Source organism: Phaethon lepturus, unplaced genomic scaffold (genome assembly GCF_000687285.1).
Source record: "Phaethon lepturus isolate BGI_N335 unplaced genomic scaffold, ASM68728v1 scaffold13811, whole genome shotgun sequence".
In the NCBI taxonomy this organism is placed as follows: domain Eukaryota; kingdom Metazoa; phylum Chordata; class Aves; order Phaethontiformes; family Phaethontidae; genus Phaethon; species Phaethon lepturus.
In genome coordinates, this window is record NW_010518532.1 from 30,997 (window position 1) to 44,369 (window position 13,373).

The following is a 13,373-nucleotide window of genomic DNA, read 5'->3' on the forward strand; positions in this document are numbered from 1 at the left end:
TTCCTGCTCCTGATTGGTGACTTACCTAGGGAATATTTACTTTTACTTTGGATAACTGCTTTCATGCTTCTATTCTCCATGCTTTTTTCTTTGCCCCATATAATGGATTGTAGGCGATAGTCAATTCTAGTTTTCAGCTTCAGCATCTGATGCTTACCTGCCCTTAGTAATTTTACTTTTCCATTGTAAGGTTACTCACCTTTGTCAAGGGACAATAAAACTATTGCAAGACTAACACATTTTAAGCACCTTTTGAGTGTTAGGAGTTTCACCCAAATTATAGTGAGGCCTTTTATTGCAAAGCCATATCCTGTGTTAAATGTGTGGAATTAAACTTTTGGCATCTCTTGAAGCAAGATATTTACCTGCTGTTGGGTAGTTGTCCTTTCACATGTGCATCTGTATCTCTGTAGCTGTGCAATCTTCTGTAATAAACTTTAGACTGCTCTAAAAACCTGTAACTTTTTTAGCAGAGGAAAAGGGACTCTTCCCCTGAAGGAGTAAGGTTTACTGCTTAAATTCTCTTGGAATGATTTTATAACACAGGACTTAATTGTCAGGATGATATTCTTCATACACAGAAAAACATTTTCTGAAGGTAGTGTGGCAAGGGAATTCTCTGGGCTGCTTATCATCCTCTGTTTAGATGTCTGAATATACTGCATGTTATTTAATATCAAACTCAGTAATCATTTGTACAACTGAGGATGGGCTATCCCTTTGTTTAGACTGCATATGTGTATGCTGTCATGGCTCTTTTAATACCTATACTATGATTTTTGTCTTAAATGTTAATTTTCCATTTGGTGTCTATTTTTAAGTAGTATGTTATTTTTTTGTAGAGTAAAAAGAAGAAGAAGACAGACTTTATACCATACAGGGACTCTGTACTAACATGGCTTCTTCGAGAAAATCTAGGTATGTCTGACTTGCCTGTGCCAGTGTAGAAAGAAATTCTCACTAAATTTTCTGACTGCTTTTAACTCACTTAAATTTGTGTCAAGTATGAGGTTAAATGTCTTCACTTGTCAAATCTGACTCACATTAATTCCACCTTTTGTTAAAGTTACAACTCTTCTATGATTTTTATATATTCCTCAGTAATTCAGAATACGGTTGAAGTCTATAACTTATTGAAAATACTGTTATTTAGTAGGTAATTAGTGCCTAGATTGTGCACTGTAGTTTTATCTAAAATCTTGCCTGTTCATTATAGGCGGTAACTCCAGAACTGCGATGGTTGCTGCTTTGAGTCCAGCAGACATAAACTACGATGAAACTTTGAGCACTTTAAGGTACTTTCCTTTTATGTAAGATGGGTATGGGTAGCTGTTAGCTCTAATGGCCACATTCTATCCTTCAAACCTTTGGGTTATTGTCCTTTGAGGAAAATCTGTGGGGAAGATGACTATACTGGCAAGAACTCAATTACCCTGAAAGAGGAAAAGCAGTCTATTGTATGTGAACAGGGAGCTAGGGATTTATTGCCTACTCTTAACTTGAAAAGTCAAACTCATCATCTTGTGTTCATATGTTTTTTTCCAGTGTGGTCCCTAAAATTGAGCATATTATTCAAGCTGAGGCTTCAAAGCACTGAGTAAAGAAAAAAAAAACAAACCATGTTGTCTGTTGTACATAATTGTTAATCCATCTTGAATAGGACTTGTCTTTTTTGCAGCAATACCCTTTATTAAATATGAATTCAAATACATGATTCAATGTAATCCAGGATTCTTTTCTGACACACAGCTGCAAGCTAAATGTCTCCTATATTGCTGCATTCCTGTGTTGCGTATAAGCACTTAAATGTTCATTGTAAGGTTTCATTTGTTTTGGTCTGGTTCCAGATATGCTGATCGTGCAAAACAGATTAAATGCAATGCTGTTATCAATGAAGATCCCAATGCCAAGCTGGTGCGTGAGCTGAAGGAGGAGGTGACAAGGCTTAAGGATCTCCTGCGTGCTCAGGGGCTGGGAGATATTATTGACAGTAAGTGGATTAAACAGACATTACCATCTCGAGGTTGGCCTCTCTTAACAGAAGAGGGAGAGCTTGGCCTGTGAGAGAAAGGGGTTTAAAACATGGAAGTTAAATGTAGGTGCTGATAGTAATTTTTGAACATGGTTTTAGAAATGGTTGTGTCTTCTATCTTTAAACAACCCATCCTAGGATTGTCTGTAGAGTTGACAGGTCACCTTCAAACTCTCAAGGAAAAACACGGAGATTGAGTTTCCTGTTACTGTAGAAATGACTTTGTGTAATAGAACTTACACATTCAGGAATTGCCCTGGTGAGTTAACGGGGGGCTTTTTGTCTGGCTGCCAATAAAAGGAGTACAGTTGAGATCTAGAAACTTCACTTCGTACTGAGAAAGAAAGCATCTGTTCTTCCTCCCTAAAGGGTTAAGGTTATTAGTTGATACCTGGCTTCAATGCCATCCTTGCTCAGAAAAGAAAACGATGGCTAATTGCTGTTAGACCATGTCCTGAGTGACAAACCATTTTTCATCTCAAAATAACTAGCTGTGGAACAGCTGCTTGTGAATAAATAATGAATTCTTTTGGGGCGAGATTTTGAGTTAGGTTGGCAGAGCAGTATTGTGCTGATTTGCTTTGCCAGCAACCTCTTAAAGCACCAGAACACACTTGTGCCTGAATTATTTCCTTGTCATCATGCCAAACAAGGCAAATAAACTAAAGTTTTAGCTGCTACATTCTTCTATAATATGAACAGTGATTTAATTCCTAGTGAAGGAGGTGCCCATAAAAACACAGAATATATTCCTGTGGATTAAAAGATTCTTTCACTTAAAAAAAAAAAGCCCCCCAAAAAGAAGGAAAAAACCCAAACAAACAAAAAAAGAAAATTGCACCAGTGTCTGATTTGTCAGAGCTTACTTGCCTGTGAAGCAGAAATCCTGACTTAGTCACAGGCTGCTTAAAGATGTGTGGCATATATTTACCTTTTTGTTTTCAAGAGAATGGGGCCAGAAGACAATGAAATGCAGGTGTTTTCATTCTTGGTACAGTCTGTGTGTTTCGGTTCTAAATCAAAACTGAAAGAACTATGTGTTACTGAAAACTGTGTTTTGTTTCTTTAAACATCAAGTAGTATTCTCTTCCCTTCCTGTGTCACTGATGAACCTTCAATTTTGATCCTTCTTGTATTTTCCCTCCTGCTTCCTTTCAGTTGATCCAATGGGAGATGAATACTCTGGAAGTGGAGGCAAATGTGTGTATTGTGTGGTTCTCTTTTTAACGTGCTTTCTCTGGGTCAGCTTTTAACTGAGCTTTGCATGCCAGCATCTCTCACAGGGAAATCCCAGACAGAACACTCACTGTGGAATGCAATGTAGTTTCATGGAAACGAGCTTAACCAGCATTTCTTAGATTAAGTCAACAGTCAAAAAAAAGTGCAAAGTTTAAAATGCAACATATGATCATTGCTTTCTTTCTGGCAGAATGTAGAAGGGAGAGTGGTAATTCTTTAGTCTGTTTTCATGATAGCCAACAGTTTAGACTTGAACTAGAAAATATTTTTTGCAAATCTTTCTCAAGTTGCTCAGTTGAAACAGATTCTGCTCACCTAGCTTCCTGGCCTTGTAACATCTCTTTTCCACATAGAAATATTTGTTTTGAATGTGTCAATTGATTGACTGAAGATGAAATGTTACCAATTCCTCCTGGAGACTGAGATTTATTGATTTTTGTAGTCTCTTTGAAAAAAAAAAAAAAAAAGTTGAACATCTTATACTGGTGAAAGTCTCTTATTTGAGCTCCAATACTTGATTGCAGATCATTAACTTAATAGGATTAGAAACAGTCAGCAAATAACATTTTACTTCTGTTCTACTGTTTGCTTCTAGGAAAGGGAACTATACATAGTCCACTGCAAGAGAAATGTATTCTATGTACATTTAGGGTTGGTAGACTTTTTTAACTCCTTCAGTCATTCTTCTTCATCCTCACTCAAACAATATCAACTGCAAGAGATCTGTCTGAAATTTCCTAAAATTAAAGCTACTGGTGGTGTAAAGACTCATCCTGGCCTTGTCTTACGTTCTGATGCTCCTTCCAGCGTGTGCATATGTCATCCGTGTGAAAGCTGCAGCCTTTCATCCGTGTGAAGCGTGCATGATGTTGAGGGTTTTGGTTCTCTGTGGTCACAGCAAGTGTGAAAGCTATTGCAAGTGCCACTTCCTTTATCTTCAGGAGTGCATGTGTCTATGGGCCTTTCGAGACTTCATCCTCCCTGCTCTGTCATGCCTGCTTTCTGCATCCCAATGGCATTCCCTTTCCTTAACCTGCTTTTCTTCTGTTAATTTCCCACCCCTGCTTCCTGTATTTGCAGATGGTGGTTTTCAAACTGAGTTGATGCAATCATGAGTTTCATGAGGCTGAAACAGCAGGTTGAATGTGGAGTGAACTAGGGCATAAGGCTGACAATAGCAGAATTGTTCAGGGTAGAAGTAGAGGAGATGTAGGAGGACGTGGAAATTTGTGCAATGTCTGTGTGAGCATCTCATTTCTGTAAGTGTGAAGCCCTTGTTTATAACTTGCAAGGTCTGGTTTGACCTGTTTCTTTCCTAAAGATAATGATTAAATGATTTGGTTTTGAAATAGAATTTAAAACTATCAGAATTATTAAAATGGACCTATTTACTTGTCTGATTTTTTTTTTTGGTGTGTGATTATTCTGAGGATATGGTTTATAGACATATCTGAGAAGCCAAGTTAGATAAAAATAAATTGCCTTTGGATATATGTTCTGAAAAAATTCATGCACTTTTTCCTTGTTTTCTGACTTTCAAGGAGGCATCTTTCAGGCCTCCAGGTTTTCAAGCAACAAAAGCCTCCTTATTAAATTTTGGGGTTTTTTTAAGGTCTTCCTCATCTAAACTAAGACCAAAAAGCTTTAAAGCGCCTTGTGAAGTATGAGCACCTTATCAGGTATTTCACAGATCAGGTATCTTAGATTGCCACTTTGCAGATAAAGAGGGTCAAGAAGTAACATAATGACATTATTGTGAACTTGCCATCTCTTCTCCCTGTCGGGGACTGACAGGTGATTTACATACTCGCCTGTGAGAATGTAAGGAGGGGTAGGATCTTTGTGCTTGTGGTCTGGGTGGTCCAGCAGCAGAACCACTGCTGTGATAAAGATTGACTTAATCATCAGTTTCAATTAAAGGAGTCTGGAAGAGAATGTTTTGCTGAGTTGAAGGGGTTGGTGTCTATTCAGGCTTCAGCCGAAAATGTTACTGATGTCATGAGGAACTGAATCTGCTCCTGGCCTGAGCTCCATGGTGCTCAATTCAGTGTTCAGTTAGGAATAGGATGGTTTATTTTTTGGCAAGTGTGTAATTTATTTTTTCAAGCTTTTTTTGATCAAAATGGTTTATGATACAGTCCTTACTAATAAATAATCCTCAGAGTCTGAACTGAGTTATCGTTATGTTATGGATACTAATATTAAAAGATTTGTTTCAGAACTGCCATCTAAAAATTACAAAACTTGTCTTGTTGCTGCTTAAATGCTTTCCTCTTACACTGGTATTTCCTTCCTTTCCTTTTTCCTCTTCCTTCCCTCTTCCTATTTTCCTTTTTCCCATCTTTCTGCCTTCCCTTTGTCTGTGTGTCTCTCTCCCAGATTTGAAAGATTTTCAGAACAATAAACATAGATACTTGCTAGCCTCCGAGAATCAACGTCCTGGCAATTTTTCCACAGCCTCCATGGGGTCCCTCACTGCATCTCCATCCTCCTGCTCTCTCAGTAGTCAGGTGGGCTTAACATCTGTATCCAGTATACAAGAAAGAATCATGTCAACACCTGGAGGAGAAGAGGCTATTGAACGTTTGAAGGTAGGTATTGCTGTAGATTAAGGAGGCTGTTACTTTGGTCTTTTCCAAGGCTAAATAGCAGTGAACCCAGGCAAACTTTCCTTCATGAATACATCCAGTATGCAACTGTTTTTGTAGGAATTTGTCTGAAACCCACTTACACCTTAAAAAGGGCACTTAACTGTGGTGGGCTAGAAACTGAGTTCATGCAACAGTCTTTCCTGTTAGGATTATTTAGGTTTAATTTTAGCCTGGAGCCACAACTAAATTATAAATTAAAATCTTGATGCTTGTTTACAGATCCTCTGATGCAGTGGTAATGATGGAAAATTTGATCATAAGTACAGACTTCAGGAGGCTTGGTCAGCACTAGTGTGGACAAAGTCTGAGTAGGAAATGCACTTGGCTTTCAGAAAACCAAATTACCCCAAAATTGAAAAACGAGGAAGAATAATCCTGCCACTGTTGTATTCGCCCAGCCCCCACAGATTAAAATGTGAAGCACACAGAATAGCATGCTTTATCCACACAATAGCAGCCTTGTCCGAATTCTGCATAGAATTGAACTGCATCAAAAGTCCACTACAGTGAAGTATTTCTTAATTTTTATGAAAGACCCCTCCCCCCCCCGTCTCCATGGGTGGATGAGTGGGGAGAGCTGGCTGTGTTGAATCTATGCTTCATTCTCATGTCTTGTCCATGAGACACTGCCACAGGGATTGGAATGGGTTGGAGCACACACTGCATATCCCTTTCCTATTGGAAACCCGCTGTTGCCATGGAAATAACAGTGCAGTCTCTGCAGTTCCTTGGCATCCAGTTACTGAATGATGACTGTAAATCAGATTAAAAAAAAAAAAAAAAAAAAAAGGAAAAAACCCTAGGTGGTTCAAATTAAAGTCTGACTGTGGTTAGATATGAAATCGTCTCTTCTCAGGTTGCTTTCAAGGCTATTTACTGTTTTAAAAATTAAGGAAGATGACTTGGAGTTCCGGAGTGCTGACAGTACTTTTTATATCCAAAATTAATTCGAGGTCTAGATGTGAGCATAAACCTTAATTGCTTTGTGTATTCTGTAAAGAACTTTGGGAAGAATTGTAAAAGAGCTTCTGGGATTTTTCACACAGGAATCTGAGAAGATCATTGCAGAGCTGAATGAAACATGGGAAGAGAAGCTGAGGAAAACTGAGGCCATTAGGATGGAAAGGTCAGGAATCAGAAGTGCTGTAGATGTGGATGGTCTCTAGAAAAGAGAAGTGTGGCAAATGGAGAATATTAATCTGTTCAAAAGCAATGGAATAAGCAAAATAGTGCTTAGTGATAGTTCTGCAGACCTTTGTGTTACATGTTACAGTAGGGGCAATGCTGAAAGAAAGCTGTATTCTTTCCTGTATTTTCCTGTGTTACAGTGTTTATTGCTGTAATTCAGGTAACATCCTAAGCTGCTACATTGGCTTCTGCTGTGAAGGAGCATGGGGCCCTGGTCTCTTTCTTCCCCCTTCCACCATTTTCTTACATTCCAAAAATTCTAGCCCTAAAGTTAAGCAGAAAAAACTAAAATTATGAAACAGCTCCAGCTTTCTAGTTTTGGTTTGAATTGTGTCTTAAACCAACAAAACAGATGCTTAATAATTGTCAGAAAGTGAGTGCAACCAAACAGAATGTTACTCACATATTTTGTAAGCTTTTAATAATCTAGTAAGGGAAACATCTTTGCCTGGCAACAGTGTGACTGAGCAGTCCATAAAATCATGGGAGGTACATGAAGAAACTGGATAGAGATTGATTATTCACTGACAGAGCTAAGGGACTTAAAGACTAACAGGTGATTTGAAACAGGAAGTTGTCCCAATGCATAAGCAAGCTGTGGAAGTCTTTACTGCGTGATGTTGATGATGCAAGGAGTTGAATTTAAAAAAAAAAAAAAAAAAAAAAAAGACGAAACCTCAAAAAACAACAACAAAAACACTTTGGATAGCTGTTTAAAAGAAATACTACCATTAATTCTGGCAATTCCATAGGAAGAAATTGGGAGACTGAGAACATTTTGGGGAAAACATCACAGTGTTTGCCATCTTCTTATTCTCCTTAAGAAGGAGAGAGTACTTTGTATATTAGATCAGAAAGAGGCAGTTAAGTCTTTGTAAATTAATGAATAGTAGTAGCTCCTTTTACCTAAATTAAATATGTAAATTTAGAACAAACTTTAACCTTCTTTAAAGAAGCAATGAATGTAATGTCCTAAAATGTACTTATCTTGTGATACATTATTGCAGTAAAATGCTGTTAAATCTTTGTAAAATCTTTGCTGTTGCCATTCTGTGGGCCTATAAACTCTAGGACTTTGCCCTGTTGTGTTATGAGGTGGTGACAGTCCTGGCTGTATGGTCAGCGGATAGGCTGGTTGAAACTCTAATGTATTGCATTACGTGGCTTTCATTAGACCTTATTATGTCTAAGAAGCCTAAAATATCGTAAATATCTTGCTTTTCTCTCTCAGGGAGGCATTGTTGGCAGAAATGGGAGTTGCTATTCGGGAAGATGGAGGAACACTGGGAGTCTTCTCACCTAAAAAGGTAGGGAAAATTGGTAACTATTGCATCGTGTCTCCAAAAGGCTGATCAGCCTGTAAGGAGAAGGTGATGAGGGAGCTACCTTCACACAAGGGTCTGTGTTCATGTAAGATACAGAAGAACATAAATGAGATTTTGCCCTTTAGTAGTAAATTCCTTTTACAGTATCTTTTTGGAAATAGTTTTAGTGTTAAAATCTATTAAAACACTCTATGTCTAAGGATTATTTTTGTGCATAATAATGAAGTTGGATGCAAATGATGCAACGTAGTACTTAATGCTTTTAGGGAGCTGCAGAAAGAATTGCCTGTGGTAGCTTCCGTTGGTTGTTAGAGTAGGGAAACATGTGCTAGCCTAATGCAGTGATGAAGTAGGAGCAGTGTGAGAAGTTTGTGGGGACACTTCTGATATCAAAAAATGGTTGAACGTTTTTGTACCTTCCTATAGACAAACCTGTGCTATAAAGAAGTGTTGATTTGGTAGCAACTCAGAAATGCTGCCTCTTAGCTTGTTGCTATTTTCTGCAGCAGCTGTGTGTGTACTCTACAGGTACTTTACCTATTCTTCTTTGAGATGCCCAGAAAAGTTTGAAGTCTTGTTTAGCTATTCTTCCTTGAATTTGTTTGTTAATCCTTTTTTCCCTTTGGAAAAAGGGATTGTAATCCGATGAACAACTGAGCATAGGGGACGCAGTGGAATATTTCTTGCAGTACATGTCAATAGTTTCATAATCTGAAATTTGAAAGCAGCAGAACTGTGCAGGAAAAGGACATAAATCAGTGCTATAAATATAAAATTATCAAGTTAGTAAAGAAGCTAGCTATGCAGTTAAAGCAGAATTATTGAAAGAAGTACAAGGAAAAAATGTACTTGTTTGTATCTCAAAAAACATTGAACAAGGAGCACAGGGTAATATGTTAGCCTGAAACTTGCATGTGCAAACGTGTAACAAACTTGATCTAAGATGAAAGAGGGACCTATCTAGAGGCATTGTACAGAAATATAGGACAGCAGAATTTGTTAAAATGTTTAATCGTTTGCTTAAAGTAGTGTTAGAGTGTTATGTTTGGAGTAGGTGGAACTCTGGTTCGCTTTTGGTATCTACTCCAGAAGTGCTTAAGGTTTGTAAAGACTAATTCATTGAGTGTTCTTTGCATTTCTTTCTCTTATGTTACGGAACCTCATCTCCTTTTAGATTTTCCCTCAGAGGCCCTCAGCTCTTTTTGATGACTCTTTTGGTGCATTTTCAGCCGATCAGGTTTGTGTATAAATGCCATCTGGATTAAGTAGTGGCTTTGGTAATAGATAGTACTTCTTTTTACCCATGTAGGATTTATTAGGAGAAGTAAAACTCCTGACCTAGTCCTGTCTGCTTCTGTTCCTTCCTACGTTTGCACTTCAGTTTCATTAGTTCTCCTAGCAATTGTGGCTGCTGTTGTGAAAATTTAGGAGACGTAGATACCAAATTTAAATTTTTTTATATAAAGACTTTATGCTTCTTGAGGTACCAGCATATATCTAATCATACGCTACTGGGACAGCACTGTGTTTTTACCGGCTGAGCTGTAAATGGAATTCGGTAAGGTAAATTTTGCCCACTTCACGAATTAAAAGGTATCACATTGTGCTATCATTGCTGTATCTACCAGTTTTGCCTTTGTCAGGAAACCTTGTGGAATGTAAGGTGAGAATTTAATTGCTTGTGCTGTCGTCAAAGATGGGAGCAGGGAAAATCCTTCAGCTCATGCTTCAGGAATGCTGTACGGGAGAAAGTTGAAGACATAACTGTCTGTGGGTGAATAATAGATGTCATTCTGAGTGAATAGTTGGTTTTTCTAGCATCATCTTAAAAATTGTTGAGCTTTATTTCTTACAAAGCTCTGTGTTGCCTGTGGAAGACCCATTCAGACTTCGATTTAGTGTAGTAAATGAACTCAGATGCTAAAACATGTATCTATAGAGTACAGCATTATTTTCAAAGTGTCCAAGCGGTACAAGTCCATAATGGTATTACAGCAGTTGACTATGTCTGGGATTTGATTTCTCTCTAGTCTTATCTTGATTTAAGACCTTTATCAAGCTCCAAATATTGATTTGAATGCAGTGACTAGCAGTGATGGCATGGGACATCTTCAGCTGTGGTTTTAGGTGGCCCCTGTATTTTTATGGGTGGAAAAGGTGTCCTGTTTTTTCCGCTCCCTTTCTGTCTTTATAGTTAAGTCTTCCATTGAGCAATTGACAATCAAGCTTCTTCATTCAAAGAGATATTTCATTGTGAACATACAGTAATGTTTGGGTTTCTGTAAACTAAGTGCTGTTAACATCTCTCTTAAGTAAACTTTTTTGCAGCTAGAATAAGTTGATGGAAGCGATGTTCCCAAGGAATCTTAGCCAAATTTATTTCCTCTTGGTATATTTATTCTATTTGAGGGTAACAAAGGGACAAGTGGCTTATTAACAGTTTCATTTCTCTTTTATCATCTTTCTTCTTTAATTCTGTTTAACCATTTTTGCCTTTTTCTTTTGTGCTTGTGCTTACTGCTATCTCACTGGCTAGATTTTCACACCAAGGCCTTGTGACTTGTTTGCTGATTCCAGTGGGGTTTTTTCACCAAAGAAGGTTGGTTTAGTAACCATAGTGGATTTAAATTTAAAAGAACTTTAGATGAAGAGCTTTTTAGCTGTTTGTGTCAGAGAATGTTGGTTGTTCTAGATTTTATTTTGATGTTAGCAGACTTTGCCAAATGAGCACCTGACCTGTATTGTCCAAGAACAGCCAAAGCAGATTCCACATCAGTTTCAAAATTTTACTCAAGCAACCTTTCCTGCTGTTGGACTTCCCTTATCAAAGTTTGCAGAGACTTTACAAGGAACCTTTTTCCCCCCCCAGCTGACGTCTTTATTCCCTTTATTGATTGCTATTTCAGATAACTAAGCAATCTGAGCTGTATTTCTGTTTTTACTTTGTGATGCTCGTCAGTACTGCAAGAGGTTGTGTTTGGAAAAAATGCATTATGGAATAACCTTGATATACATTAAAAAAATTGCTGGATTAATATGCCTCCTCCACAGCTTTGGGAAGAAGCCTGAAAGTAGTTCCTCAGTTCTTAATTAACTTTTCTTTTTGTTCTTTCAGACTCCTCATCTTGTAAACCTTAATGAAGATCCACTCATGTCTGAATGTCTGCTTTACTACATCAAAGATGGGATTACTAGGTGAGGATTGGTGCTAATATGCTCTGAAGTCTGCTTCTCTGCTTGCTTAAATCCCCATGCTGTGGAGACACCATGAGTTTAAATGATAATTGTGCTATTCAACTTGCAGGTACAAATGAAGCATGAGATTGCTGTAGGTGGAAAAAAAGTACAGAAATGAATTTTCTTTTAAGTTGATTTTGTGCTTTAAAATTAATGTATGCAGTCACTGAGCTTTATAAGAAATTCATTACTACACCTAGGCAGTAAAAGAACGTGTGATACCCTTTGTTAGATATAGGAAAGCAAAAGTAATAAAACGTACTGAAAATGCCTTAAAGATTTTGATGGATGGAGGATTGAAAACCATAGTACTTGATAAAAGCAACTGGAATATGGATGTGTCTTCACTTTATCTAAATAAACTGTTATCCATGCCTCTGTACAATGAATGTATTCGACATTCACATATATGCCATTAAACTTAATTGCCAGATTTGCAACTTAAAATGGATTTTATTCCAAAAGTTGTTGTCAAGGCATCTGGAATAAGAGGTGATTTTTGTTAGCTTCGGAGCACTAAGCCATGTTTGCTTGCTTAGCGTGTATATTCCTTGGGGACAAATGGAGAAGAGTACACAAACAGGTGCAGTTTTATAGTACTACTCTAATATGCATTGGACCTACTGAAAAGAATAGGAAATTTGTAGAGAATTTGGCATAGAATGATGAATAGAATAGGTTAGGGCTTAAGAAATCATTATAAGTTTTGAGGCTAGCTAGCTGACATCAGAAACGTGTAGAATAATAAGTAAAGCAAGAAGATCATAAAAATTAGCGTTTAAAATTAAGTTGTCTGTACCTAGAATTGTTCAAATATTTTGAGTTTGGTGTGGACACAAATCTTCATGCTCCAGGGATACAGCCAACCTCTTGCTGTCTGGAAGCTGGATGAAACTGCTTGTGGCATCAGATTATTCAGCAAGAATCTCCTGAGCCATTTTTGGTCCTTTGTTGAAGTGAGATGGTGATTATTGGAAGGGATGATCACTGTATGCCAGCTGAAACACCCCACTGGAAGTTCCTGTAACTTTTTTTTTCCCCTTCTGCATCCCTTTGCTAAAGAGAGAAGGGGGTACACAAAGGGGAAGGAAATGCGCTAAGTCCAGAGGTGCTTAACATTTCAATTCTGTGTTTAAATTACATGTTCTAAGAGGGAGAAAACTAGTCGTTTCTTTTGTCAAGCTGTTATCCTCCAATTCATGGTAAATCTGGTAAGTTCTCTGCAGTGCAAAGTTAAGCGCTAGTTCAAATCTTGAAGCTTGAAGGATAGTCTTAATAGTTTAGACTTTTTTTCGTGGATATTTCTGGGCTATATTGTCCTACACAGAGTTGTAGAAAGTGTCTGATTTGCTCTTGAAATACCTTCTGTTGGACCCAGGGTTGGCCAAGCTGACGCTGAGCGAAGGCAAGACATTGTATTGAGTGGGGCTCATATCAAAGAAGAACACTGTATCTTTCGAAGTGAGAGGAACAACAATGGTGACGGTAAAAAACTTACTTTTCCTAGGAAAGTATTGCTGAATCTGTCACTCCTCACTTGATAGTTGGCCAGGAAATACTGGTATTTGAAAGTTTCTCTTACCTCAAGCAAAACATCAGCTTTGACTCGCTGTTTTTCTCTTGAGTCTTAGGGGAAGAAAATAAAAATTGTTTAAGTGATGATAGCTTCAAATTGTAGGCTGCTGTCAGTATAAGAGTTAA

At 37.8% G+C, this 13,373-nt stretch overlaps 1 protein-coding gene across 3 annotated transcripts in view; it reads left to right on the forward strand.

Moving 5' to 3' along the window:
* The window catches only part of KIF1B (kinesin family member 1B), an 86,597-nt gene that overhangs the window by 26,033 nt on the left and 47,191 nt on the right, over nucleotides 1-13,373 (forward strand). For all 3 annotated transcript variants that reach the window (XM_010296764.1, XM_010296765.1, XM_010296766.1), the window contains exons 9-16: nucleotides 843-918; nucleotides 1,217-1,295; nucleotides 1,848-1,990; nucleotides 5,729-5,862; nucleotides 6,969-7,048; nucleotides 8,342-8,417; nucleotides 11,551-11,630; nucleotides 13,051-13,157. In XM_010296764.1, the coding sequence (XP_010295066.1) occupies nucleotides 843-918; nucleotides 1,217-1,295; nucleotides 1,848-1,990; nucleotides 5,729-5,862; nucleotides 6,969-7,048; nucleotides 8,342-8,417; nucleotides 11,551-11,630; nucleotides 13,051-13,157 (775 nt within the window). The remainder of the gene's footprint in view (nucleotides 1-842; nucleotides 919-1,216; nucleotides 1,296-1,847; nucleotides 1,991-5,728; nucleotides 5,863-6,968; nucleotides 7,049-8,341; nucleotides 8,418-11,550; nucleotides 11,631-13,050; nucleotides 13,158-13,373) is intronic.